We start from the raw sequence: 25126 nt of genomic DNA, 5'->3' as shown, positions 1-25126 counted from the left end.
AGTGGATGGAACAGCATAATGGCATTGTAATGATGTAATTTAAATAATTAATTACCTATGTATTTAATCATAAAAATTACATAAGTTATGCAACTGTACCACAATGGACAGTGAGACAAATAACGGAGCAAAAAATGATGCCTTCTTACATCTCTAAGCAGAGACATTTGTTTTCTCATGTCTTTTTGTTTGGAAGAAGTGTCATGATTATCATGGATTATTATTAGGAACGCTCCCATTATTCTTCTCCTCCAAATTTTTCCCTGGATTTTGGAGCTTCAGCTTCCCTGGCTGTTTCCGTAGTGAAACTGAAGGGGAGCAGGGCTGTTCCATCGGCTCTGCTGAGAAACCAGATTCTGGCTCTTCCTTTCCTTGAACTGTGGCATTTATAAGAATGCTGTCACTGATGTGCCCCCCCCCCACTCTCGCAATCCTTTATCCTTTTATGTTGTGTCTTTTAGACTACAAAGCCAGAAAGCAGGGACATGAACATGTGCACAATTGGTGAAGCACTGAAAAAAGAAGAAATGATGTTCACATGGTCATATCATGATTTTTGTGCGACTGTGCACATCAGTTGCAGCCCATGAGGTGTGCCTCCCTCTGGGCTGTGGCAATGCTACTGGGATGGGGTGGGCCAGGGGGAGGGCAGGGAAAGCCCCTGATTGGTGACGGGTGCAAGTATGCGTGCATCTGTCCCCACTACAACTGCCAAACTGGTCCTCTGCAGCCCTTGTCGCCATGCTGCCTTGCTCTGTCCCCATCCCAGCAACCAGCAGTGCACTGTCAGCAGGGAGTGCAGCACAAGCATCAGCATCACACCTCATGCCCCATGGCTGGTGCACATTAGGAAAAGGTGGCGCAAGAGCAAACTTGCTGCAGTTATGTTGTTGTTGTTTTGTGCCTTTAAATCTATTATGATTTATGATGACCCTATGAATCAGCAACCTCCAAGAGCATCTGTCATAAACCATCTTGTTCAGATCTTGTAAGTTCAGGTCTGTGGCTTCCTTTATGGTATCAATCCATCTCTTGTTTGGCCTTCCTCTTTTTCTACTCCCTTCTGTTTTTCCCAGAATTACTGTCTTTTCTAGTGAATCCTGTCTTCTCATGATGTGTCCAAAGTATGATAACCTCAGTTTCATCATTTTAGCTTCTAGTGACAGTTCTGGTTTAATTTGTTCTTTGTTGTTGTTATGTGCCTTCAAGTCAACTACGACTTATGGCAACCCTATGAATCAGCGACCTCCAAGAGCATCTGTCATAAACCATCTTGTTCAGATCTTGTAGGTTCAGGTGTGTGGCTTCCTTTATGGTATCAATCCATCTCTTGTTTGGCCTTCCTCTTTTTCTACTCCCTTCTGTTTTTCCCAGTATTATTGTCTTGTCAAGTGAATCCTGTCTTCTCATTATGTGTCCAAAGTATGATAACCTCAGTTTCATCATTTTAGCTTCTAGTGACAGTTCTGGTTTAATTTGTTCTAACACTCAATTATTTGTTTTTTTCGCAGTCCATGGTATCCGCAAAGCTCTCCTCCAACACCACATTTCAAATGAGTTTATTTTTCTCTTATCCACCTTTTTCACTGTCCAACTTTCACATCCATACATAGAGATCGGGAATACCATGGTCTGAATGATCCTGACTTTGGTGTTCAGTGATACATCCTTGCATTTGAGGACCTTTTCTAATTCTCTCACAGCTGCCCTACCCAGTCCTAGCCTTCTTCTGATTTCTTGACTGTTGTCTCCATTTTAGTTAATGGCTGTGCCGAGATATTGATAATCCTTGACAAGTTCAATGTCCTCATTGTCAACTGTAAAGTTGCATAAATCTTCTGTTGTCATTACTTTAGTCTTTTTGACGTTCAGCTGTAGTCCTGCTTTTGTGCTTTCCTCTTTAACTTTCATCAGCATTCGTTTCAAAATCATTACTGGTTTCTGCTAGTAGTATGGTATCATCTGCATATCTTAAATTATTGATATTTCTCCCTCCAATTTTCACACCTCCTTCATCTTGGTCCAATCCTGCTTTCCGTATGATATGTTCTGCGTATAGATTAAACAAATAGGGTGATAAAATACACCTGTCTCACACCCTTTCCAATTGGGAACCAATAGGTTTCTCCATATTTTGTCCCTACAGTAGCCTCTTGTCCACAGTATAGGACAAGTTTTACATACATACAGTTTTATTACGATGTTGTTGTGTGGTGTTCCTCCAGTGTAGGATGTAAAAGCATGCCAATGATCTAGCTAAAGTGGAATTGGAGTGGGATGCAGGACGGGGGAAGAGATCCAGAGGGGACAATAAAGGAACGGAATAGAGTCAATACTCTCTTTCCTAACTCTCAGCAATGCCTTAATCCCCTCTGCACTGTGCAGTGTTTTTGGAACCATCTGGAAAATCAGACTCTACCCGCCCACGGCCAGCTCTCCAAATCTCCCCTTGAAGAAAAAGAGAACTGAGTCAAGTTTCTGCTTGAATGGATGGTGATACACATTAAACTTCTTGCAGTCTGGGAATGCCCTGCAATAGCCAAGCCGATCCATTTAGCTTTTGTTTCAAGCCTGTGTTTGTTCCTTAAACGTTTAAACAGCAACAGGGAGGCAGCCAGAGAAACAGAGCTGTAAGTCCATTAATTGGGAAGGCCCAGAGCTTGGAAAAGCTACTTTTTTGAACTATAAGTCCCATCAGCCCAATCCAGTGGCCATCCTGGCTGGGGCTGATGAGAGTTGTAGTTTTAAAAAGTAACTTTTCCAAGCTCTGGGAAGGCCACAGGTTGGAATTGCTGAGCTTGGCTCAAGTACATGGGGGCTGACACGGCCTGTCTGTAAGTGCCAGCTCTTCACTGAGACAGCAGTGTCGGTGGGGGTGCAGGCAGGGCTGGAGATTTCTTGGTCATTGCCAGGCCGTAAGTCCTCAGCCGGCAGCTTGGCTATAAATCTGCCAGGCTAGCAAGGAGGAAGCAAGATAAGGGCAGAGGCCGTTCAAAGCTTACATGCCAAGCCAGAAATCCAGAAGAGAAATCCAGCAGGTTTGTCAGCAGGTGTGAGCCCTCAGCGTTTTGGCCTTAAGTGGACAGGCCTGCCCCTCTTCTGCCTGACCTTCTGTTGTCTACTTCTGCAGGTGAGGGGGGAGTCTCCTGTTCACTGTCTGCGTCTGGCTGAAGGGCTTCAGCTGTGTCTGGGGGGCTCTGTAGCTGAGGGGGAGAAGGAACTGGGTTCTCAGGAGTTTTCTCCATTTCTCCTTCTGGGTCTGCTGCTTCTGGGTCTGCTGCTGTTACTCCCGAGTCATCCTCGTCTGATGAGTCCTCTGACGGGGCCATGACAGTAAGCCTTCCGTTTCCATCAACTGAAAATGATCTCTCAACCTGAGTGTTTGCTGTTCTGTTCAATCAACTGGAGAGGCAGGAAACAGGGCACGTAAGAGGGAAGCGCCGCAACTGTTCCGCCTTCACCCTTTTAATGGTACCTATGCAGGAATCCAGTTAACTGGAAGAACAAAAAAAGTTCAGTTTAGCATGTTGTGTTAAAGAATTTTCATGTTCACTCAGACTCCAAAATGCAGGGAAATGACGGCTGTTAAGGGTGGGATGGAACAGGAATTCAGGTTTTTTTGGCATTTTAATGAGAAACTACCCAGTTTGCATTTATTGAACCAATATGTGAAGCAAAACACAGTTATCCTTCAAAATTCACAGTTCTCCAAATTTTGCAATGCAATTCTCCAACCAAACAGTATGTACATATACGCAGACGTTAGAGGGAAGTGTGGATAAAAGCACCTAATGAAAATTGCATACAAAAATACATTATATTAGTGGAAATTCCTTGCGAAAATGTGCATTTCAGTCAAATTTGCATGCAAAAATGTGTTTATTAGGAGAAATGCACACTAAACCTCTGATGAATTTTCATGAGGAAAATCAAAATTTGCTGCATAAATGTGGAGAACTGAATTTAAGATCAGCAAAATGAGAAAGTTAGAGAACTGAAATTGACAGTTTAGTTAAAGGTTACCTGCTTAACAAATTATAGTCACGAGAGTGGCTGTATGTTATAGCCAGCATGGATTTTTCACATTCTGCCATGTTAAATTGAAAATACCCCCCATACCATCCTGCTGCTTCCTATAAGCTCATTTCAAAACAAAATCTTACAACACTTATAGACCTGTACTCAGAAACACTTGTTTAACAACCCTCTAAGTTTTCATGGTGATATACAAAACACCCAGAGAGAATTTAGTTCAAAGTCTAAAACAAGAGAAAAAAATCCAGACCCCTATTGGATTTTTTTCTGTCAGTGGTCTCATAATTTGTTGAAATTAATTAAAAATCAGCCATGTTCACAGTACCTGTAATGCTATTACTGATATTGCCCCATACTCTGACCTTCATCTTCTGCAGTTTAAAAGTTAAAAAAATGCATGGCTGATTTTCAATTAATGTAAGAAAATTAACACTACAATCTATGATAGTGCAGGCAATCTCAGTAAGAACCAACTTGTCAGTGTTCTAAAAGCCAGACTCATAGCTGTTTAGCTTGGCTAATCAGGGGGCCACACCTACCCCAGACATTTATTTCACTTTATACAGTCCTGGTGAAAGGTGCTGAGAGTTGTTAGGAGACTCCTATTCCCCTGACAGAGCTCCAGTGGCCAGAGTGGTTTAACAGTCAGCCCCTCTTTCCAAAGAATTCTGAAAATGGGGACTCTGAGAGGGGGATACGGCATCTCCTCACAGCACCCTTCACAAAATACACTTCCCAGGACTCTTTAGGGGAAGCTAGGACTGTTTAAAGTGGAATAAATATCTGGCGTGGATGTGGCTAGGAAAAGCATTAGTTTAAATTTGGGTGGGACATTATACATGTCTGCTGTAGAATAAAAAGGTAGAGGAAACCCCCAAAATGATACTGTTAACAATGTTTTCCTTCTGAAAAGGAAAGGGGCTTTCCCTCTGCCTAGTGCCCACCCAGTCTCCTTTCTTCCCTCCCCTCCCTCCCCTCATTCTCCCCCTCCCTTCCCCTCATTCTCCCCCTCCCTTCCCCTTCCCCTTCCTCCCCCCTCCCTGCCTCTTCCCCACGTCGGTTTCACCTATCCTAAGCATGATTGGACAGGAGCAGACCCTACTGAACTCAATAAGCATGCAAATGATCAAACCTCCCCTCCTCCCTCCCTCGTAGCCCCTCCTTCCTGCCTGTTCCCTCCCCCTTCCTTCCCCCCTCCCCTCTCTTCTCTCCTCCTCCTCCTCCTCCACTCCCCACTCCAGCCCTCCTCCTTCGCCATAGTTAGTTTGACCTATCCTAAGCATGATTGCACGGCAGTAAATGCCATTGAACTCAATAAGCTTGCAAATGATCAAACCTACCCCCTTCTCCCCTCCCACCTGCTCCCATCCCCCATCTTCCACATACAAACAAAAATGTAATTCTCCATTTTTGTAGGTGTTGCCACCATTCACCATATGCTCAGAGGCACATACTGCCAAATTCTTCCAAGCTACACAGGAACTGTGAAAGACCAACCCAAATTGTGTTTGCATTTTGACAAATCTGTAGGGCAGTACAGTATGTCAGAGAGGAGGTCAGGTCCCCTGCTTCCCTGGTGCATTTCCTATAACTGCCCAATTTCTCTGCTTTTTCAAGTTTGATAGAAATATCTGTTGACTGTAGGTACATCTCAAACCGCAAGGGGTTTTTTTTGCCTCTTAGTAAATCTATTATTCAGGCAATATTGCTATGGTGTAGTATCATATCCTGTGGTTAGTTCCAGCTTCACCACTGCCTTGCAGCTGGATGACTGTCGGTGGCAGAGGACTGGGCCTAAGACCCAAGATTTTTCTCTTCACTGGCATAGACACATGGAGCCTATGCATCTGAAGCTGCTGCTCCATGTTTCATATACTCAACAGGCAACCAGTACCACCCACACAGAGTGATTAGTGTTGGAAGGGACACTGAATTTCTGCCTCCACAGTCACTCCACCTTGCAATGGTGAGGAATCACAGTGTCTTTTATGGATGCATCACTTGATTCCTCTACACTTGATAGATAGCAGTGAATTATTCCATTGGAAAGTGTTGTACCCCTGGGGTATGGTCTGCGCACAAGGCCACAACCTTGCTGAAGCTGAGCAGGTCTGGGTCAGGCCAGTACCTGGATGAGAACCACATGCATGACACCTTGAGATCCAGGGTGGAAGAAAAATTGTAAGAAAATAAGTAAGAGCTTGAGGTGATGTGGCGTGAAGTTATATGTCTGTTTCATTGCACGCATCAACTTATGACTGGAGCTAGGGGATGGGATCTTGCAACTACTTCTGAGAAGAGGAAGGCCATTGGTGTCTGGGCTGGTGATGTCACAGTGTCATTCAGAACTGTGTTAGTCATTTGGTTGTATGTTCCGGTGGAAAGTTATGGTGACTTTGTAGGCAAGCCTGTGGGCCCCTGCTGCCCACAGTTCGTTGAGAGTGCTGGCAGGAGTGGCATGATTTGTGGGTGCCAACCGGCTAAAAAGAGAGATGATGGCTGAAGAAATGTCAGGGCTGGACAGCAGAGGGGGGACAAGAGTTGAGCCATTCAGGAGGAGGCAGAGAGTGGTGCCCCAAATGGGGGGATAGCTGAGGTGGCATGGCTCCAGGGCAGTGAAAGTTGGCAAAGAGAGGAGGACAGCCTGGCAGGGGCTGATTTTGCCTTTTCCACTCTCGCCAGTCTATTGCATTTAGTTTTGCACTCGCATCTCTCTGCTTCCAGTGGGTCATTCAGGTAGGGCAGAGATGCGGCCAAAGTGGATAGAGAGAGGTGTCCATGGCTTGCTGCTCAACCTGCTATGATTTTCAAGCTCCCAGAAGGCCACCCAATTGTCTCTTTCTGCGGCACATGATCTCCGTGGGTTTGTTAGCTGACAGGCAACCTTTAGGTTCAGTCTGGTGGAATGCGGAGCAGGTGTCTGTCAGCTGGAGATGGAATCCTGCAAATAGGAGAGGAATGCCATTGAGGTCCTAGCTGAATTCCCAGCCAGCCTTCCTTCTCCACTCTCTTGCATAAATCTCAGGCTTCATAAGTGTTTGGGGGAATTTCTCCAAGGTAATATATCAGGGGAGAATTTGCCCTCCCTTTGAGCACTCAGAAAGCTCCTGTTGCCTGAGTTGAGGAGGAGAGAATGCACTAAGTACGGAAGATGCTCCATCCCATCACTTCCCTGTTTACTTGAACACAAGTCCCACTTAGTTCAATGGGTCTTACTATCTAGTAACTGGAGATAGGATTGTGATATGTAAGAACATACATAAGAATGTAAGGGCCTGCTGAGTCAGGCCAATGGTCCATCCGGTCCAGAATCCAGTTCTCACAGTGGCCAACCCGATGCCCGTGTTACTAGTAGAATGAGACGGCGAATATCATCATGGGTGGTGTGCTTTGAGTAGCTAAGCTGAAGTTGAAATTGTGCTACTTCTTCTCTACCGTTGCCATATTGACTAGTTGTGTAATAGGATTGTTATAATATGTTACGTTATATTTATAGTGTTGGGATGGTTTTTGTGCAGCTGTTATATCTGCCATTTGTTATTTTCTCTATTATCGCACTATTTTGCTTGAAATTGTTTTTGCAGTTGTTTGACTTGCTGTAAGCTATTTCATATGCAGCGTGTTCTTGTTTTTGTACGTCGCTTTGAATCCTATTTTGGGGGAAAAGCGACTAATAAATGCTATAAATAAATAATAATAACTAAACCGCTAAGCAGAACCTGAGCACAAAGCATTCTCCCCTCCTGCAGTTACCAGCAACTGGTATTCAGAAGGATGTTGCCTCTGGCAGTACAGGAAGAATGTAGCTAGTAGCCACTGATAGCCTTATCTCTGTGAATCTGCCTAATTCTCTTTTGATGATGATGATGCACTGCCTTCAAGTCAATCCCGACTTATAGCGACCCTATTATTTTATTTTATTATTTATTAAATTTTTATACCACCCGACTAGCATAGCTCTCTGGGCGGTGAACAACAGATCAAATACAAAATCCAATAAAATCCAATAAAACATACAGCAAAATACAGAGAATGGTAGATCTAAAACAGTTACAGTACAATTTAAAAGAGAATTAAGTTAGATTAAAAGCCCTGGAAAAGAGGAAGGTTTTAACCTGGCGCTGAAAGGACAACAGCGTCGGCGCCAGGCGTACCTCATCAGGGAGACTGTTCCACAGCTTGGGGGCCACCACAGAGAAGGCCCTAGTTCTTGTAACCACCCTCCGAGCTTCCCTATGAGTCGGAACCCGGAGGAGGGCCTTTGTAGTAGAATGTAGAGTACGGGCCGGTTCGTATCGGGAGAGGCGTTCCGACAAGTAACATGGTCCCGCACCGTATAAGGCTTTATAGGTCAAAACCAGCACTTTGAATTTGGCCCGGAAGCAAATTGGAAACCAGTGCAAGCGGGCCAGAACAGGTGTTATGTGTTCGGACCGCTTAGTTCTTGTTATCAGTCTGGCAGCCACATTTTGCACTAGCTGTAGCTTCCGAACTGTCTTCAAAGGCAGCCCTACGTAGAGCGCATTGCAGTAGTCCAGTTGCGAGGTTACCAGCGCATGTACCACTGATGTAAGGTCCTCCCTGCTCAGATAGGGACGTAGCTGGGCTACCAACCGAAGATGGTGGAACGCATTCCATGCCACGGAGGCTACTTGAGCCTCCAGTGACAAGGAAGGATCTAAAAGAACTCCCAAACTACGAACCCGCTCCTTTAGGGGGAGTGTAACCCCATCCAGGACAGGGTATATATCCACCATCTGATCAGAGAAACCCCTCACCAACAGCATCTCAGTCTTGTCTGGATTGAGTCTCAGTTTGTTAGCTCTCATCCAGTCCATTGTCAAGGCCAGGCAACGGTTCAGCACATCGACAGCCTCACCTGAAGAGGATGAAAAGGAGAAGTAGAGTTGCATGTCATCAGCATACTGATGACAACACACTCCAAAACTCCTGATGACCGCACCCAACGGCTTCATGTAGATGTTGAAAAGCATTGGAGACAAGACCGACCCCTGCGGGACTCCACATTGGAGAACCCACGGAGTCGAGCAATGTTCCCCAAGCACTACCTTCTGGAGACGACCCGCCAAGTAGGAGCGGAACCACCGCCAAGCAGTACCACCAACTCCCAACTCCGTGAGCCTCTCCAGAAGGATACCATGGTTGATGATATCAAAAGCCGTTGAGAGATCAAGGAGAATCAACAGAGTTACACTCCCTCTGTCCCTCTCCCGACATAGGTCATCATACAGGGCGACCAAGGCTGTCTCGGTGCCGAAACCAGGCCTGAAACCCGATTGAAATGGATCTAGAAAATCGGTTTCATCCAACAGAGCCTGGAGCTGGCCAGCAACCACTCGTTCCAAGATCTTGCCCAGGAATGGAACATGCGCTACTGGTCTGTAGCTGTTGGCCTGTGGGGCCCGTGGGCATCTCCGTAAAGATTGTGCAATCAAGCGAAACTCCAGGGACGGAGGCTTGAAGCAGGGAAGTGTGAACTTTGTTTGTAAACAGAAATCTAAAGACTTGGAACAAATTAACTTTATTCTTGACAGCGGAGCAAGCCATATATTAATTAAAGACAGACGTTTGTTTTATTTTTCAGAAGAAGTGAAAGACTTTGTTTTACTTGCTGATGGATCACGGAAATCCGTAAAAGCTAAAGGTCTGATGAAATTTGACAAGCTTGGCATAATGTCAGACTGTTTGTTTGTTCCGGAATTGGCTCATAATATTTTATCAGTTAGAAAACTGGTGAGTTGTAATTATTCAATTTTGTTTCACAAATACCAATGTTTTGTAATGAGGGGAGATCAAGTGTGTTTGCAGGGAAGCCTTCATGATTCACAGTTTAAAATGTCCATGGGTGTGAAGTGTGCTGATGCCTTGAGTTCAATAGGGCGGAAAGGGAATGACAGTCAGGGCTGTAAACAGACAGCCGTAAAAGGCATGCCATCAGTATTCACTGCCCAGATGGAGGAAGTTCACAGTGAACTAGAAGAGCCAGCATCATTTCAAGCAATCAGGCTGATGCCTGAGGCAGAGCAGCACAAATGGCAGCAGGCCATGCAGGAAGAATTACAAGCCATGCAAAAGAATGGCACATGGACATTAGTAAAGTTACCCATGGGTAAAAAGGCCATAGGTTGCAGATGGGTGTTTAAGAAGAAGAAAGCAAGTTCCGGGGAAGTACAGAGGTACAAGGCACGTTTGGTTGCCAAGGGATTCACCCAGCAGCATGGGACAGATTATGATGCTGTTTTCGCCCCGGTTGTGAAACATGAGTCCATTCGTGTGCTGCTGAAGCTGGCAGCGATGCAGAACATGAGTGTAAATCACTACGATATAGGGACGGCATTCCTACATGGTGATTTAAGAGAGGTGATATATATGGAACTGCCTCCGGGTTCTGTGTCAAAGGAAGGGTTCGTGTGTAAACTGCATAAATCAATATATGGACTGCGGCAAAGTGCACGCTGCTGGAATGAGAAATTGGACAGAGTGTTGCATGGAATGGGATTCCAAAGATGCAAGGCAGATCCATGTGTGTATATAAAGAGACAGGGGATGAAAACCACGTTCTGTGCAGTTTACGTTGATGACATCATGTATTTTTATCATGAGCAGCAAGAGGAACAAGAATTTAATGAGCAACTGGGCAGGCAGGTGGACACAAAGAATTTGGGGCCTGTCACACACTATTTAGGCACGGATATTGTGCATGCAGAAGACGGAAGCATAACATTGAGTCAGGAAAGTAAAATAAATCAGATCATAGAAGAATGCAACATAACAGAATGCAATGTTGTGAAGACTCCAATGGTTGTGGCTTTCCAACAGAATGTGCAGGAGACGCCTTGTACAGATCCTGAGAAGTACAGGCGCATAATAGGGAAATTGCAATATTTGGTGAAGGTGTCTCGCCCAGACATATGTAATGCAGTCAGTATTTTAAGCCGGAAGGTAGAGCATCCTTCAGAGGCTGACTGGCAAGGGATTAAAAGGATAGTGCGTTATCTGAAAGGCACGAAGACAAAGAGTCTGGTTTTGTCAGGAGCAAATACAGGAGGTCTTGAATGTTTTGTGGATGCAGATCATGCAGGGGAGCTGAGCAGTCGTAAGTCAACCTCTGGCATAGTTGTGATGTGGCACGGGTCATGCATTGACTGGAGCAGCAAGAAACAAAATGTGGTTGCAACATCAAGTGCAGAAGCCGAGTATGTGGCCCTATCACAGGCCTGTAATGAGCTACAATGGTTCGCAATGCTCATGCAGGAGATAGGCATTGATATGCAATTTCCGATTACTGTATATGAAGACAATCAGACCTGCATTAAGATAGCCACATCAGAAGCTCATACCAAGAGAACAAAACATATTAGTGTCAGATACTTTCACGTAAGGGATTGTGTGCAGCAGGGGTTTGTTAACCTAACATTTTGTGACACTAACAACATGGTGGCTGACATAATGACCAAGCCTTTGTGTGAGGAGAAATTTGGCAAACTGGTGACAAGGCTTGGAATGAACCAAAGTTTGAGTGAATAAAGTTTTTGAACTGTACTGAGATGTAATTTTGAACTGTACTGAACTGAAAATGTATGATGCAATGTACTGAAATGTATTGCAAGAGGTATTGTAGAAATGTATGACTGTATGACTATGTATTATGGAGATGTATTTCATGTATATTTTGCAGTCTTAATGGAAAAAGGGGAAACTGTTGGGCTGGTGACCAGTAGACATTACTGTCTCTAGTTGTTTTCCATGAAGCCTGCAAGTTTGAAGACGTAACTGTGGTTAAGGGGGAGTTATGTCTATGCCCTGTCTGGGAACGGACTGCCAGGGCCGTTGCTATGGTAGCCATCTGATAGCGACTGGGAAAGTTCTAACAGAGTCTATGTGTTGTTGTTCTTCTGAATTATGCCTCTGAGCTGAGAGGCTGTCTTTTGTGTTTATCTATGGAGAGAGATGTATCAGACGGGGGGTGACTGAAGAATCTCTACATGTATTTACTCTTAAGCCTCTGGGCTTAATGTCTTTCAATAAAGACTCTTAACATGCTCTGAAGAAGTTTCTTGCTCAACTTAACTCCAACGTAATGTATGCTGTTTCACACAACAACGCACACACGCCAACAGTTATCTGGGTCCAAGGAAGGTTTTTTAAGAAGTGGTCTCACTGTCGCCTCTTTCAGAGGGGCAGGGACCACTCCCTCTCGTAAAGAGGCGTTTATCACCTCCCTGGCCCAACTAGCTGTTCCATCCCTGCTAGTTTTTATTAGCCAGGAGGGGCAAGGATCCAGTATCGAAGTGGTTGCACGTACCTGTCCAAGCACCTTGTCCATGTCCTCGAGCTGAATGAACTGAAACTCATCCAATAAAACATGACAAGACTGTGCTCCAGACACCTCATTTGGATCAATGCTATAAACTGGGAGTCTAAGTCCCGATGGATGCATGAGATCTTATTTTGGAAGTGTCCAGCAAACTCATCACAGCGGGCCACCGATGACTCGGACATGTCCTGAGGGCCAGAATGAAGTAGCCCTCGGACAACTCTGAAAAGTTCCGCTGGGCGGCAAAGAGATGACTTAATAGTGGCTGCAAAATGTTGCTTTTTTGCCGCCCTCACTGCCTTTGAATACAGTCTGGTGGAAGCACTTACCAAGTCATAATTGCATCCATCGGGAGTTCGCCTCCACTTCCGCTCAAGCCATCTCCTATCTTGTTTCATCGTTCTCAGCTCCGGAGTATACCATGGAGCTGTCTGAGCTCTACATGGGAGAGGGCGCGCAGGAGCGATCGTGTCAACAGCTCTGGTCATCTCCGCGTTCCACAGTTCGACCAGGGCTTCGACAGGAGCACCAGTCTTATCAGCCGGAAAAACCCCAAGAGCCCTTTGGAAACCTTCAGGATCCATTAGTCTCCATGGGCGGACCAATTTAATAGGTCCCCCACCCTTGCAGAGGGGAAAAGCCACTGAAAGTCTAAACCTCAGCAAGCGGTGATCTGTCCATGACAAAGGGAGTGATGTAAAACTCCCCACATCCAGATCACCATCCCCATGTCCAGTAGCGAAAATAAGATCTAGAGTATGCCCTGATGTATGTGTTGGGCCACTGACATATTGGGACAGCCCCATGGTTGCCATGGAGTCCATGAAGTCCTGAGCCGCCCCGGCTAAAGTAGCCTCAGCATGGATGTTGAGATCCCCTAGTAATAATAGTCTAGGGGATCTCAGCAATACCTCCGAGACCACTTCAGTCAGCTCAGTTAGGGAAGCCATTGGGCAGCACGGTGGGCGGTACACCAACAAGATTCCCAGTCTGTTCCTATGACCCAACACAAGGTGCAAACACTCCAGACCAGTGGCTACATGAACATGGTGTTTGCTGAGTGAGATGGAACTCTTGTAGACCACAGCGACCCCACCTCCCCGACCCTCGGCTCTACCAGGATGCTGAACCGAATACCCCGGTGGGCAAAGCTGGGAAAGGCTAACTCCTCCCTGTTCACCCACCCAGGTTTCGGTTATGCATGCCAGATCGGCTGCCTCATCCACAATTAAATCATGGACGAGGGAGGTTTTATTATGTACCGATCTGGCATTTAAGAGCAGCAACTGGAGATCCAAGGGCTGGCTGAGAGGACAACCAACAACCCTGTAGATGTGAGAAGGACCGGAACAAGGCACAGCCACTACATGTCTGGGCCGCGTTCGCCTTACCTACGAAGAGGGTTTTCATGGTAAGCGGTATTCAGAGGTGGTTTACCATTGCCTCCCTCTGAGGCTGAGAGGCAGTGACTGGCCCAAGGTCACCCAGCGAGCTTCATGGCTGTGTGGGGATTCCAACCCTGGTCTCCCAGGTCGTAGTCCAACACCTTAACCACTTTTAAAGGCATCCAACTTGGTGGCCATCACTGTCTCTTACGGGAGTGAAATCCATAGTTTAACTCTGTGCTGCGTGAAGAAATACTCTCTTTTGTCTGTCCTGAATCTTCCAATGTTCAGCTTCATTGGATGTCCACGAGTTCTAGTGTTATGAGAGAGGGAGAAAAACTTTTCTCTGTCCTCTGTTTACAGACATGGGTGAAATGGAAATGAGATCAGAGATGATGCTTCCCATAGAATTGCACGGCTGAGAGGAGAATGATTTAAGGGCTGTGTGTTCCCTGCTTTTTATCTGGCTCCTTTTTTTTAATGTGTTGATTATTGACCTTTGACTCTAGGAATGGCAACACTTCATCTAATTCCCATCTCAAACTGTCCAGAGAAAGCAGGGCTGCTCACAGTCTCTTCTGTATAACAGATGGAAGAGAATGCCTATTTGTCAAAAATCCTTAGTTATTTCCCCCAGATTACAGGTAGGGACCTCGTTTAAGAAAGGGAAACACTTTGTCAAGAACAACGACAAAACTCTTCCTTACACCAGTTTTAACACTTATATTACTGCTTGTTTTTAATTTATGGCTGGGGCTGATGGGAGTTGTAGCCCAAAATATCTGGAGGATGCCAGGTTGGACTAGAAACTTATAAAGTCCTGAACAACTTGGGACCTGGATACCTGCGGGGCGCTTCTCTCTTTACTGTCCCATCCAAGCGTTGCACTCAGCTGAAAGGAACCTTTTCACTGTGCTACAATCTCCATTAGCAGCAATTGGGGGAGGGGGAGCTTCTTTGCGGTGGCCCCCTTCCTATGGAATGAATAGCCTCACCTTGGAGTTCCGGCATGCACTAATGAGGACGACAATATTTCAACACTTGTTAAACACACACCTGTGCTCTCAATCCTTTTCTGGCATTTAAAATTAGGAATTAATTAATGGTGGCCTTTTATAGCACAGTGGGGAGGAGAGCCTGGCTGGGAGTGCAGAGTCTGTGAGTTCAAATCCCCGCTCGCGTCTCCTGGGCATCAAGGGCCAGCTAAAGATCACCCCCACAGTGAGTGGCTCAGGGGTTATGTGCCCTGCCACCTGTGCAGCCGTGGGTAAGCAGCATAGTCCCAAGGAGCCCAGTTGCCCCCCAGCTGGCAGTTGTGGGCAAGGAAGGGGCTGGCTTGTGCAGCTGTGGCAAGCTGAGCAGGCCCTAGCCGGCTGGAGAGGACTAGCCTCAGAGGAAGGCAATGGTAAACCACCTCTGAATACTGCTTACCATGAAATCCCTATTCATAGGGTAGCCATAAGTCGGGATCGACTTGAAGGCAGTCCATTTCCATTTTTCATTTTTGGTTATCAGTTGCGTTTTATTTATAGTATTGCAATTTTACTGATTTATCATTGTGTACTCCGCCCTGAGACAGATTGTACTAAGTGTCAGCTCTTCACTGAGACAGCAGTGTCGGTGGGGGTGCAGGCAGGGCTGGAGATTCCTTGGTCATTGCCAGGCCGTAAGTCCTCAGCCGGCAGCTTGGCTATAAATCTGCCAGGCTAGCAAGGAGGAAGCAAGATAAGGGCAGAGGCCGTTCAAAGCTTACGTGCCAAGCCAGAAATCCAGAAGAGACATCAGTGAAGGTCCGGGTCTAGTTTGCCGAGAGATCAGTACAAGTCAAGGTTCAGGGGATAGGAAGACACACAGTGGTCACGCCTGACATTGTAGTCAGCAACAAGCTGAACCCAAGGTTTGACTTTTAAGGAGCAGGTTTGTCAGCAGGTGTGAGCCATCAGCATTTTGGCCTTAAGTGGACAGGCCTGCCCCTCTTCTGCCTGACCTTCTGTTGTCTACTTCTGCAGGTGAGGGGGGAGTCTCCTGTTCACTGTCTGCGTCTGGCTGAAGGGCTTCAGCTGTGTCTGGGGGGCTCTGCAGCTGAGGGGGAGAAGGAGCTGGGTTCTCAGGAGTTTCCTCCATTTCTCCTTCTGAGTCTGCTGCTTCTGGGTCTGCTGCTGTTACTCCCGAGTCATCCTCGTCTGATGAGTCCTCTGACGGGGCCATGACACTAAGCAGTCTATAAATAATTTTGTAAATGAAAAAAAAACACATAAATCCCTGTCTCCCTGCCCACTTTCTTCAGAGTCCTCTTCATGGCTCTGATGTCAGTGGTGCAGTGGAATCTGCTTCGGGTTTTAGTCCAAACTTTCAAGGAGCTGTCCAAAGCACCTTGGATAGCTTCTTGAAAGTTCAGACTAAAACCCAGAATGGATTCCGCTGCCCCAGTGACATCAGAGCCATCAGTCTCCACTGCACTTCAACATCCACTTTTCTCATGAGGCCTTTGACTTAACCCTCAAACAGAAATAAGGCCAAAATACATGTTTCAACCCCTGCACATCTTTTCTCTCTTGTCGCTCCCCCCCATTATTCCCCTTACCTCTGTATCGCTTCTCTTCCTTTTCTTCTGCATCAGCCTAAGACATTACACCAAAGATCTGTCTAGGCCCAGTGCCCTGTTTCCAGCAGTGCTCAGCTGCAGGATGCTGGCAGGCAGGGCATGCAGTAGTATAGTGGCAAATTCAGATGTGCAGGGTCCCTACATGTTAATCACAGCCATGCCCCCTCCCTGTTCTTTGTTTTTCATAGAATCATAGAGTTGGAAGGGGCCTTGTAGGCCATCGAGTCCAACCCCCTGCTCACAGCAGGAAATCCACAGCTAGAGCATCTCCCGCAGATAGCTGTCCAGCCTCTGCTTGAAGACATCCAGCGAAGGGGATCCCACCACCTCCCTAGGCAGTCGCTTCCATTGCCAAACTGCCCTTACTGTCAAGAAGTTCCTTCTAATGTCCAATCTGAATCTACGCTCCTGCAACTTAAAACCATTAGACCTAGTCCTACCCTCTGGGGCAGCTGAGAACAAATCTGTACCCTCCTCTATGTGAGAGCCCTTCAGGTACTTTTGTTTTGCTCTGGGGTTGAGAATGAGATCCTTGTTAATGTCCAGGAGCCAATCAGCATAAAAGAGAGTGTTAGCGCTGAGAAAAGTCTTCTCACTGTTTAACTCACCTCCTTCCACTTTGATTGGCTCCAATCAGAGCTTGGAAAAGTTACTTTTTTAAAACTACAACTCCCATCAGCCCCAGCCAGCATGGCCACTGGAGTGGGCTGATGGGAGTTGTAGGTCAAAAAAGTAACTTTTCCAGGCTCTGGCTCCAGTCAGTAGGAAAGGACAAGGAAGCCTGTTAGAAGACTCTTCTCGGTGGCCAATACACTCCTCTGTCATGCTGATTGGCTTGCAGGATGCTGGAGACATAGGGACCCTGCTCCCAAAAAAGTAAAAGGTCTAAGACCCCCTGAGATCCTGCACGACTGCACCCCGGAGGGTTTGAGAAGGCAGCAACAAAGGTGCACAGAGGGGGCTCCGTCTGTGTGGTGATCGTGACTTGATCCTGCAATAGTTCTTGCACATAGTTTTCTTTCTTATCCGTCATATCACGTTTAATAAGTTTCAAGCCTGTGGGAAGGGCTGTATAAAATCTTTGCACAGCATCCAGAATGAAATGGTTGCTCTATAACGTTTTGTTAGTTTTTGTTAAATCATGTTGCTGTTTATTCCTTATTAACATGCAGCAAACAGGTTAGAGATGGTTCATTTCCCATCTCCTGCCTGAGATTTCCCCCTTTGTGCCTTTCTCACAGATCACTACATGCAAGTCCTGGTGTGTCAACACGAGTGCGTGAGGGAGCTGGCGACGCGGCCTGGGCGCCTCTCTCCCATCGACAACTTCCTTCCCCTGCACTATGACTTCTTGCAGTTTGCCTATTACAGAGGTAGAGCTTGCTTTTTCTGGACTTTTTGCCTGAATTCTGATGTTTCCTGAATCATGTATTGGTCACCAAAAACCTAAAAACTTCAAGTATGCAACTATTAGACATTCTTTGCATCCATATGAAGATTAAAAAGACCCCAATTAAATCAGATTAAGTCCTCATTTAAAAACAGCCACCAAATGGATTTTGTACAGGAGAGCAGAAGAAGCATGATTGCTCTCACTTTTAGAACTAACCACAGTTCCGTGTTAAATACAAGTTGGGGAATTGTTACATTCTATCTACTTCTGTGGGAATAAGCAATGTTGAATTCAACAGAATTTACTTTGGAATAGACACAGTTAGGCTTGCACTTTTAATTATTTAATTATAGCATTTTTATCCTACGTTTCTAGTGTAAATGCATCACTCAGAGCAGTTTACAGGTTAAGTTACAATAGTGTAGCAATAATCTAACACAGTCACAAAAAGAGACAGGTCAGCAATTAAATAATAAGAACATAAGAACATAAGAAGAGCCTGCTGGATCAGGCCAGTGGCCCATCTAGTCCAGCATCCTGTTCTCACAGTGGCCAACCAGGTGCCTGGGGGAAGCCCGCAAGCAGGACCCGAGTGCAAGAACACTCTCCCCTCCTGAGGCTTCCGGCAACTGGTTTTCAGAAGCATGCTGCCTCTGACTAGGGTGGCACAGCACAGCCATCATGGCTAGTAGCCATTGATAGCCCTGTCCTCCATGAATTTGTCTAATCTTCTTTTTAAAGCCGTCCAAGCTGGTGGCCATTACTGCATCTTGTGGGAGCAAATTCCATAGTTTAACTATGCGCTGAGTAAAGAAGTACTTCCTTTTGTCTGTCCTGAATCTTCCAACATTCAGCTTCTTTGAATGTCCACGAGTTCTAGTATTATGAGAGAGGGAGAAGAACTTTTCTCTATCCACTTTCTCAATGCCATGCATAATTTTATACACTTCTGTCATGTCTCCTCTGACCCGCCTTTTCTCTAAACTAAAAAGCCCCAAATGCTGCAACCTTTCCTCATAAGGGAGTCGCTCCATCCCCTTGATCATTCTGGTTGCCCTCTTCTGAACCTTTTCCAACTCTAGAATATCCTTTTTGAGATGAGGCGACCAGAACTGTACACAGTATTCCAAATGCGGCCGCACCATAGATTTATACAACGGCATTATGATATCGGCTGTTTTATTTTCAATACCTTTCCTAATTATCGCTAGCATGGAATTTGCCTTTTTCACAGCTGCCGCACACTGGGTCGACATTTTCATCATGCTGTCCACTACAACCCCGAGGTCTCTCTCCTGGTCGGTCACCACCAGTTCAGACCCCATGAGCGTTAATGTGAAATTAAGATTTTTTGCTCCAATATGCATAATTTTACACTTGTTTATATTGAATTGCATTTGCCATTTTTCTGCCCATTCACTCAGTTTGGAGAGATCTTTTTGGAGCTCTTCACAATCCCTTTTTGTTTTAACAACCCTGAACAATTTAGTGTCATCAGCAAACTTGGCCACTTCACTGCTCACTCCTAATTCTAGGTCATTAATGAACAAGTTGAAAAGTACAGGTCCCAATACCGATCCTTGAGGGACTCCACTTTCTACAGCCCTCCATTGGGAGAACTGTCCGTTTATTCCTACTCTCTGCTTTCTGCTTCTTAACCAATTCCTTATCCACAAGAGGACCTCTCCTCTTATTCCATGACTGTTAAGCTTCCTCAGAAGCCTTTGGTGAGGTACCTTGTCAAACGCTTTTTGAAAGTCTAAGTACACTATGTCCACTGGATCACCTCTATCTATATGCTTGTTGACAGTCTCAAAGAATTCTAATAGGTTACTGAGACAGGACTTTCCCTTGCAGAAGCCATGCTGGCTCTGCTTCAGCAAGGCTTGTTCTTCTATGTGCTTAGTTAATCTAGCTTTAATAATACTTTCTACCAGTTTTCCAGGGACAGAAGTTAAGCTAACTGGCCTGTAATTTCCAGGATCCCCTCTGGATCCCTTTTTGAAGATTGGCGTTACATTTGCCACTTTCCAGTCCTCAGGCACGGAGGAGGACCCGAGGGACAAGTTACATATTTTAGTTAGCAGATCAGCAATTTCACATTTGAGTTCTTTGAGAACTCTCAGGTGGATGCCATCCGGGCCCGGTGATTTGTCAGTTTTTATATTGTCCATTAAGCCTAGAACTTCCTCTCTCGTTACCACTATTTGTCTCAGTTCCTCAGAATCCCTTCCTGCAAATGTTAGTTCAGGTTCAGGGATCTGCCCTATATCTTCCACTGTGAAGACAGATGCAAAGAATTCATTTAGCTTCTCTGCAATCTCCTTATCGTTCTTTAGTACACCTTTGACTCCCTTATCATCCAAGGGTCCAATCGCCTCCCTAGATGGTCTCCTGCTTTGAATGTATTTATAGAATTTTTTGTTGTTGGTTTTTATGTTCTTAGCAATGTGCTCCTCAAATTCTTTTTTAGCATCCCTTATTGTCTTCTTGCATTTCTTTTGCCAGAGTTTGTGTTCTTTTTTATTTTCTTCATTTGGACAAGACTTCCATTTTCTGAAGGAAGACTTTTTGCCTCTAAGAGCTTCCTTGACTTTGCTCGTTAACCATGCTGGCATCTTCTTGGCCCTGGCGGTACCTTTTCTGATCTGCGGTATGCACTCCAGTTGAGCTTCTAATATAGTGTTTTTAAACAACTTCCAAGCATTTTCGAGTGATGTGACCCTCTGGACTTTGTTTTTCAGCTTTCTTTTTACCAATCCCCTCATTTTTGTGAAGTTTCCTCTTTTGAAGTCAGATGTGACCGTGTTGGATTTTCTTGGCAATTGGCCAGTTACATGTATGTTTAATTTAATAGCACTGTGGTCACTGCTCCCAATCGGTTCAACAACACTTACATCTCGCACCAGGTCCCGGTCCCCACTGAGGATTAAGTCCAGGGTTGCCGTCCCTCTGGTCGGTTCCATGACCAACTGGTCTAGGGAATAGTCATTTAGAATATCTAGAAACTTTGCTTCTTTGTCATGACTGGAACACATATGCGGCCAGTCTATGTCCGGGTAGTTGAAGTCACCCATTACTACCACATTTCCTAGTTTGGATGCTTCCTCAATTTCATATCTCATCTCAAGGTCTCCCTGAGCATTTTGATCAGGGGGACGATAGATCGTTCCCAGTATTAAGTCCCTCCTGGGGCATGGTATCACCACCCACAACGATTCTGTGGAGGAGTCTGCCTCTTTTGGGGTTTCGAGCTTGGATTCAATGCCTTCTTTCACGTATAGAGCGACTCCGCCACCAATACGTCCTTCCCTGTCCTTCCGATATAGTTTATATCCAGGGATAACCGTATCCCACTGGTTTTCTCCATTCCACCAGGTCTCGGTTATGCTCACTATATCAATGCTCTCCTCTAAGACCAAGCACTCCAGTTCTCCCATCTTGGTTCGGAGGCTCCTAGCATTAGCGTACAGGCACTTGTAAGCAGTGTCTCTCTTCAAGTGTCTTTGGCACTTGTGGTTAGGCCTGTGGTAATTTTGCTCTTCTGAATTGATATCCTGTGCCCCTGCTCTCACAATGCCTACTTCTAGGCCTACCCCTTTTAAAATTTCATCATTTCTTTGGTTTTTATCCCAGGGGGGGAGGTTTATTCCGAACCGGACCTTTCTCAGCTCCTGTCGGGTTTCCCCCCTCAGTCAGTTTAAAAGCTGCTCTGCTACCTTTTTAATTTTAAGTGCCAGCAGTCTGGTTCCATTCTGGTTCAAGTGGAGCCCGTCCCTTTTGTACAGGCCCGGCTTGTCCCAAAATGCTCCCCAGTGCCTAACAAATCTAAACCCTTCCACCCGACACCATCATCTCATCCACGCATTGAGACTGCAAAGCTGGGCCTGTCTGGCTGGTCCTGCGCGTGGAACCGGTAGCATTTCAGAGAAAGCCACCTTGGAGGTCCTGGCTTTCAGCATCCTACCTAGCAACCTAAATTTTGCTTCCAGGACCTCACGGCTGCATTTCCCCATGTCGTTGGTGCCAACGTGCACCACGACCACTGACTCCTCCCCAGCACTGTCTACCAAACTATCTAAACGACGGGCGATATCCGCAACCTTCGCATCAGGCAGGCAAAACACCTTGCGGTCTACATGCCCATCACACACCCCACTGTCTATGTTCCTAATGATCGAATCACCCACTACAAGGATCCCTCCACCCCCTGGAGATATATCCTCGGCACGAGAGGATAGCTGCTCATCCCCCAAGGAATGGGTCCCTTCTAAGGGATTGTTTCCCTCTTCCTCAGCTGGATGCTGTCCTTCCCCGAGACCATCGTTCTCCATGATAGCAGGAGAGCTATCATCGTTGGAGTGGGACACAGCTATAACGTCCCTGAAGGCCTCCTCCACACACCTCTCTGCCTCTCTCAGCTTTTCCAGGTCCGCCACCTTGGCCTCAAGGAAATGAAGTCGTTCCCAGAGAGCCAGGAGCTCATTGCACCGAAAGCGCACCCAAGACTTCTGTCCAACAGGCAGATAGTCGTACATGCTGCAGGCAGTGCAAAACACTGGAAAGCCCCCACACCCCTGCTGGCTTCTTACCTGCATAGTTTTGTTTAAGGTTTATTACGTCAATGAGTTGGAGACTGCGGTTTAGTTGAGGTCAGGGAACAGACGGGCAGAGTGGGGGCCCTGGTCTCCTCGCCCTGCTGCCGAACTCGCTCTGCTGCTTAACTCGCCTTGACGCTTCGTCAGCTGGGGCTCCCTCTAGCTCGTGGAGCAGGCTCCCTCGCTAGGGTGCTCTGACTTTATATGTGTGGCTGGTTCCTCCCAGCTACTGCTGCCAGCCAATGATGTGTTACTTGAGGCACACCCACGACTTCTGTCCAACAGGCAGATAGTCGTACATGCTGCAGGCGATGCAAAACACTGGAAAGCCCCCACACGCCTGCTGGCTTCTTACCTGCATAGTTTTGTTTGAGGTTTATTATGTCAATGGGTTGGAAACTCATAAAATCATAATCATAAAAACCTCGTAAAATAAGAGTCTTCCAGAATTTTTTTGAAGGTCTTGAATAACAGGAAATTAGCAAAAAACAGTGAAGTAGTGGACCACCGCATATCATGAGGTTCCATAATCTGGGTGGAACTACTGAGAAGGCACTTTCTCTTCTTTTATGAGAAGTAGTGTGGCAAAGGGTTTGAGGGGGAGAGAGTTCTACGTTAGTCCTTTAGAGTCTGGTAACAGTGCATTCCAAATGTATCCAAGATCCACAATAAAAGTGTGTGTGGGGTGCAAACCTACATGTGATCATTGTTAGGTGATATACAAATAAAATGGGTAAACAGGACCAGCTGAAGCTTGCAGAAAAACTTAGCAGGATTTTTGCCCCAAAGCAAATTCTTTCTTTATGCTAGATTTGCTTTTGGCGTTGCCCTCCCCATCACTCCTTGTCAGGAGCACCTCCTCCCAACCTTTGCTAGCATAATGGCTTGATGGGGGAAGCAAGAGGTGCTACGTGCCTGACCTGCATTCTTTTTCACTGCCAATACTGAGTGAGTGACAGTGTACGTGATCAACCAGAACATGGCAACCATTTTGTGCACTCAACTTCTCACTAGTGGCAGGTAGTTACCTTGTCTGTGTTACTGTGATTTTGCATACAAAAAGCATCCTTGGTGTGGGCTTAGCAGTATCTGAAATTGCTCAGGCTCTGCTTGTGAACAAACAGACTCATTTGCTATGGGGGGGCAAGCAGGGGGGAATGTCCACCCCGACTGTGGCAGCCATGGGTAGGAGGTGGCAGCGAAGATAGCTGTAGACTAGCTTCTGTTTTTGTGGGAGGGGCTGCCCCCTAGAGGACAAGACTTGCCTCTGCGTTCAGTGAAGTTGACAGGAACATCCGGTTGACTACTAAGGAACCAGAGTTGATCATCCACTCTCTGCAGCTTGTGGCAGTTCCCTGCCAGTCCATGTAGTTGGCAAAAGGTGACTGATTGTGAGGCCAGCACAGGTAGCACATGTTTCGCTTCTCCTTGTGAGGGTTGTTCAGCCCCTTCCCTAGGATATTTTCCCACAGCCTCTGGCTGTGCGCGCAGCAGAACCTTTTGCCATTCTGCAAGCATGCTATATACATTTAAAAACACATTTCTATGTTGTTGTTGTTGTTGTTTAATGTGCCTATATACTGCTTTTTGTCACAAGTGACCACAAAGCGGTTTACATAAAAATAAATAAATCATGTAATTACAAATCACAGAACATAATTAAGATAACAGTAAAATATCAGCCATATCAATAATAAAACCACAAAATTGGCACTATAAAACAAAACTGGACATCAGGAAAAACCCTGTTAGAGCCATTCGACAATGGAACCAATGACCTAGAGAGGTAGTAGGCTCTCCGACACTGGAGGCCTTCAAGAGGCAGCTGGACAGCCATCTGTCGGGAATGCTTTGATTTGGATTCCTGCATTGAGCAGGGGGTTGGACTCGATGGCCTTATAGGCCCCTTCCAACTCTACGATTCTATGATTCTATGAAGCCAGATTTCAACTGGACATCAGGAAAAACTTCCTAACTGTTAGAGCCATACGACAATGGAATGAATTACCTAGAGAGGTAGTGGGCTCTCCGACACTGGAGGCATTCAAGAGGCAGCTGGACAGCTATCTGTCGGGAATGCTTTGATTTGGATTCCTGCATTGAGTAGGGGGTTGAACTTGATGGCCTTATAGGCCCCTTCCAGCTCTACTATTCTTTGATTCTATGAAAACAAGCATAAGTTTCACAAACAGCCTATCTATAGCTGCCAAAGGCTAGAAAAAAATCCCAAGTCAATTTCCACTGAACAGTGAAATCCCAACAAACCTGTGGCCATCCATGCCACAAGAATGTTCCAGAACCAGGGCACCACTACCATACACGAGCCATTTGGGGCTTCTTCTCCTCCATCTCCATATTCATCCTGCCTGGATTGGTGCTCTTTTAATGTCCACTCTATCTCATGCTCTGATTGCCGTGCACTGGCTTTATACACAGTTTCACTTGCAGTCAGGACCTTTAGCTGAGTCTCTTCCACCAGACACACAGGCTGCATTCAGGCATGGGGTTTATGGCATTAGTTTTACTGATGATAATGGTTGAGCTTCTGTCCCCTTGCCCAGCATTCCTTTCACACTGCAGTACCTGTTCTCATCTCCTCAATTTGGCACAGGGGTTGATTTGGGCTGTTCATGGTGCTACCCTCAGCTTCCAGTCTGCAGCTTAGACCTGCACAACTTATGACCCATCAAGCATGACACAACCTACCTATCACAAATTCTGGCCTGTTAGGTGGTCTCCCCACCCGCACTGCCATTTCTGCAATCCAAGACA

At 46.0% G+C, this 25126-nt stretch overlaps 1 protein-coding gene across 4 annotated transcripts in view; it reads left to right on the top strand.

The window, feature by feature from the left end:
* Positions 1 to 25126, top strand: part of P3H2 (prolyl 3-hydroxylase 2) — a 164526-nt gene that overhangs the window by 103945 nt on the left and 35455 nt on the right. For 3 of the 4 annotated variants that reach the window (XM_061637617.1, XM_061637618.1, XM_061637621.1), the window contains exon 4: positions 17605 to 17736. The exons of the other annotated variant lie outside the window; for it this stretch is intronic. In XM_061637617.1, the coding sequence (XP_061493601.1) occupies positions 17605 to 17736 (132 nt within the window). The remainder of the gene's footprint in view (positions 1 to 17604; positions 17737 to 25126) is intronic. 4 annotated transcript variants of the gene reach the window in all.

Source organism: Rhineura floridana, chromosome 7, assembly GCF_030035675.1.
Source record: "Rhineura floridana isolate rRhiFlo1 chromosome 7, rRhiFlo1.hap2, whole genome shotgun sequence".
NCBI classification, from domain to species: Eukaryota; Metazoa; Chordata; class Lepidosauria; order Squamata; family Rhineuridae; genus Rhineura; species Rhineura floridana.
The sequence above is the reverse complement of the archived record's forward strand: the minus strand, read 5'-3'. Positions and strand labels throughout refer to the sequence as shown.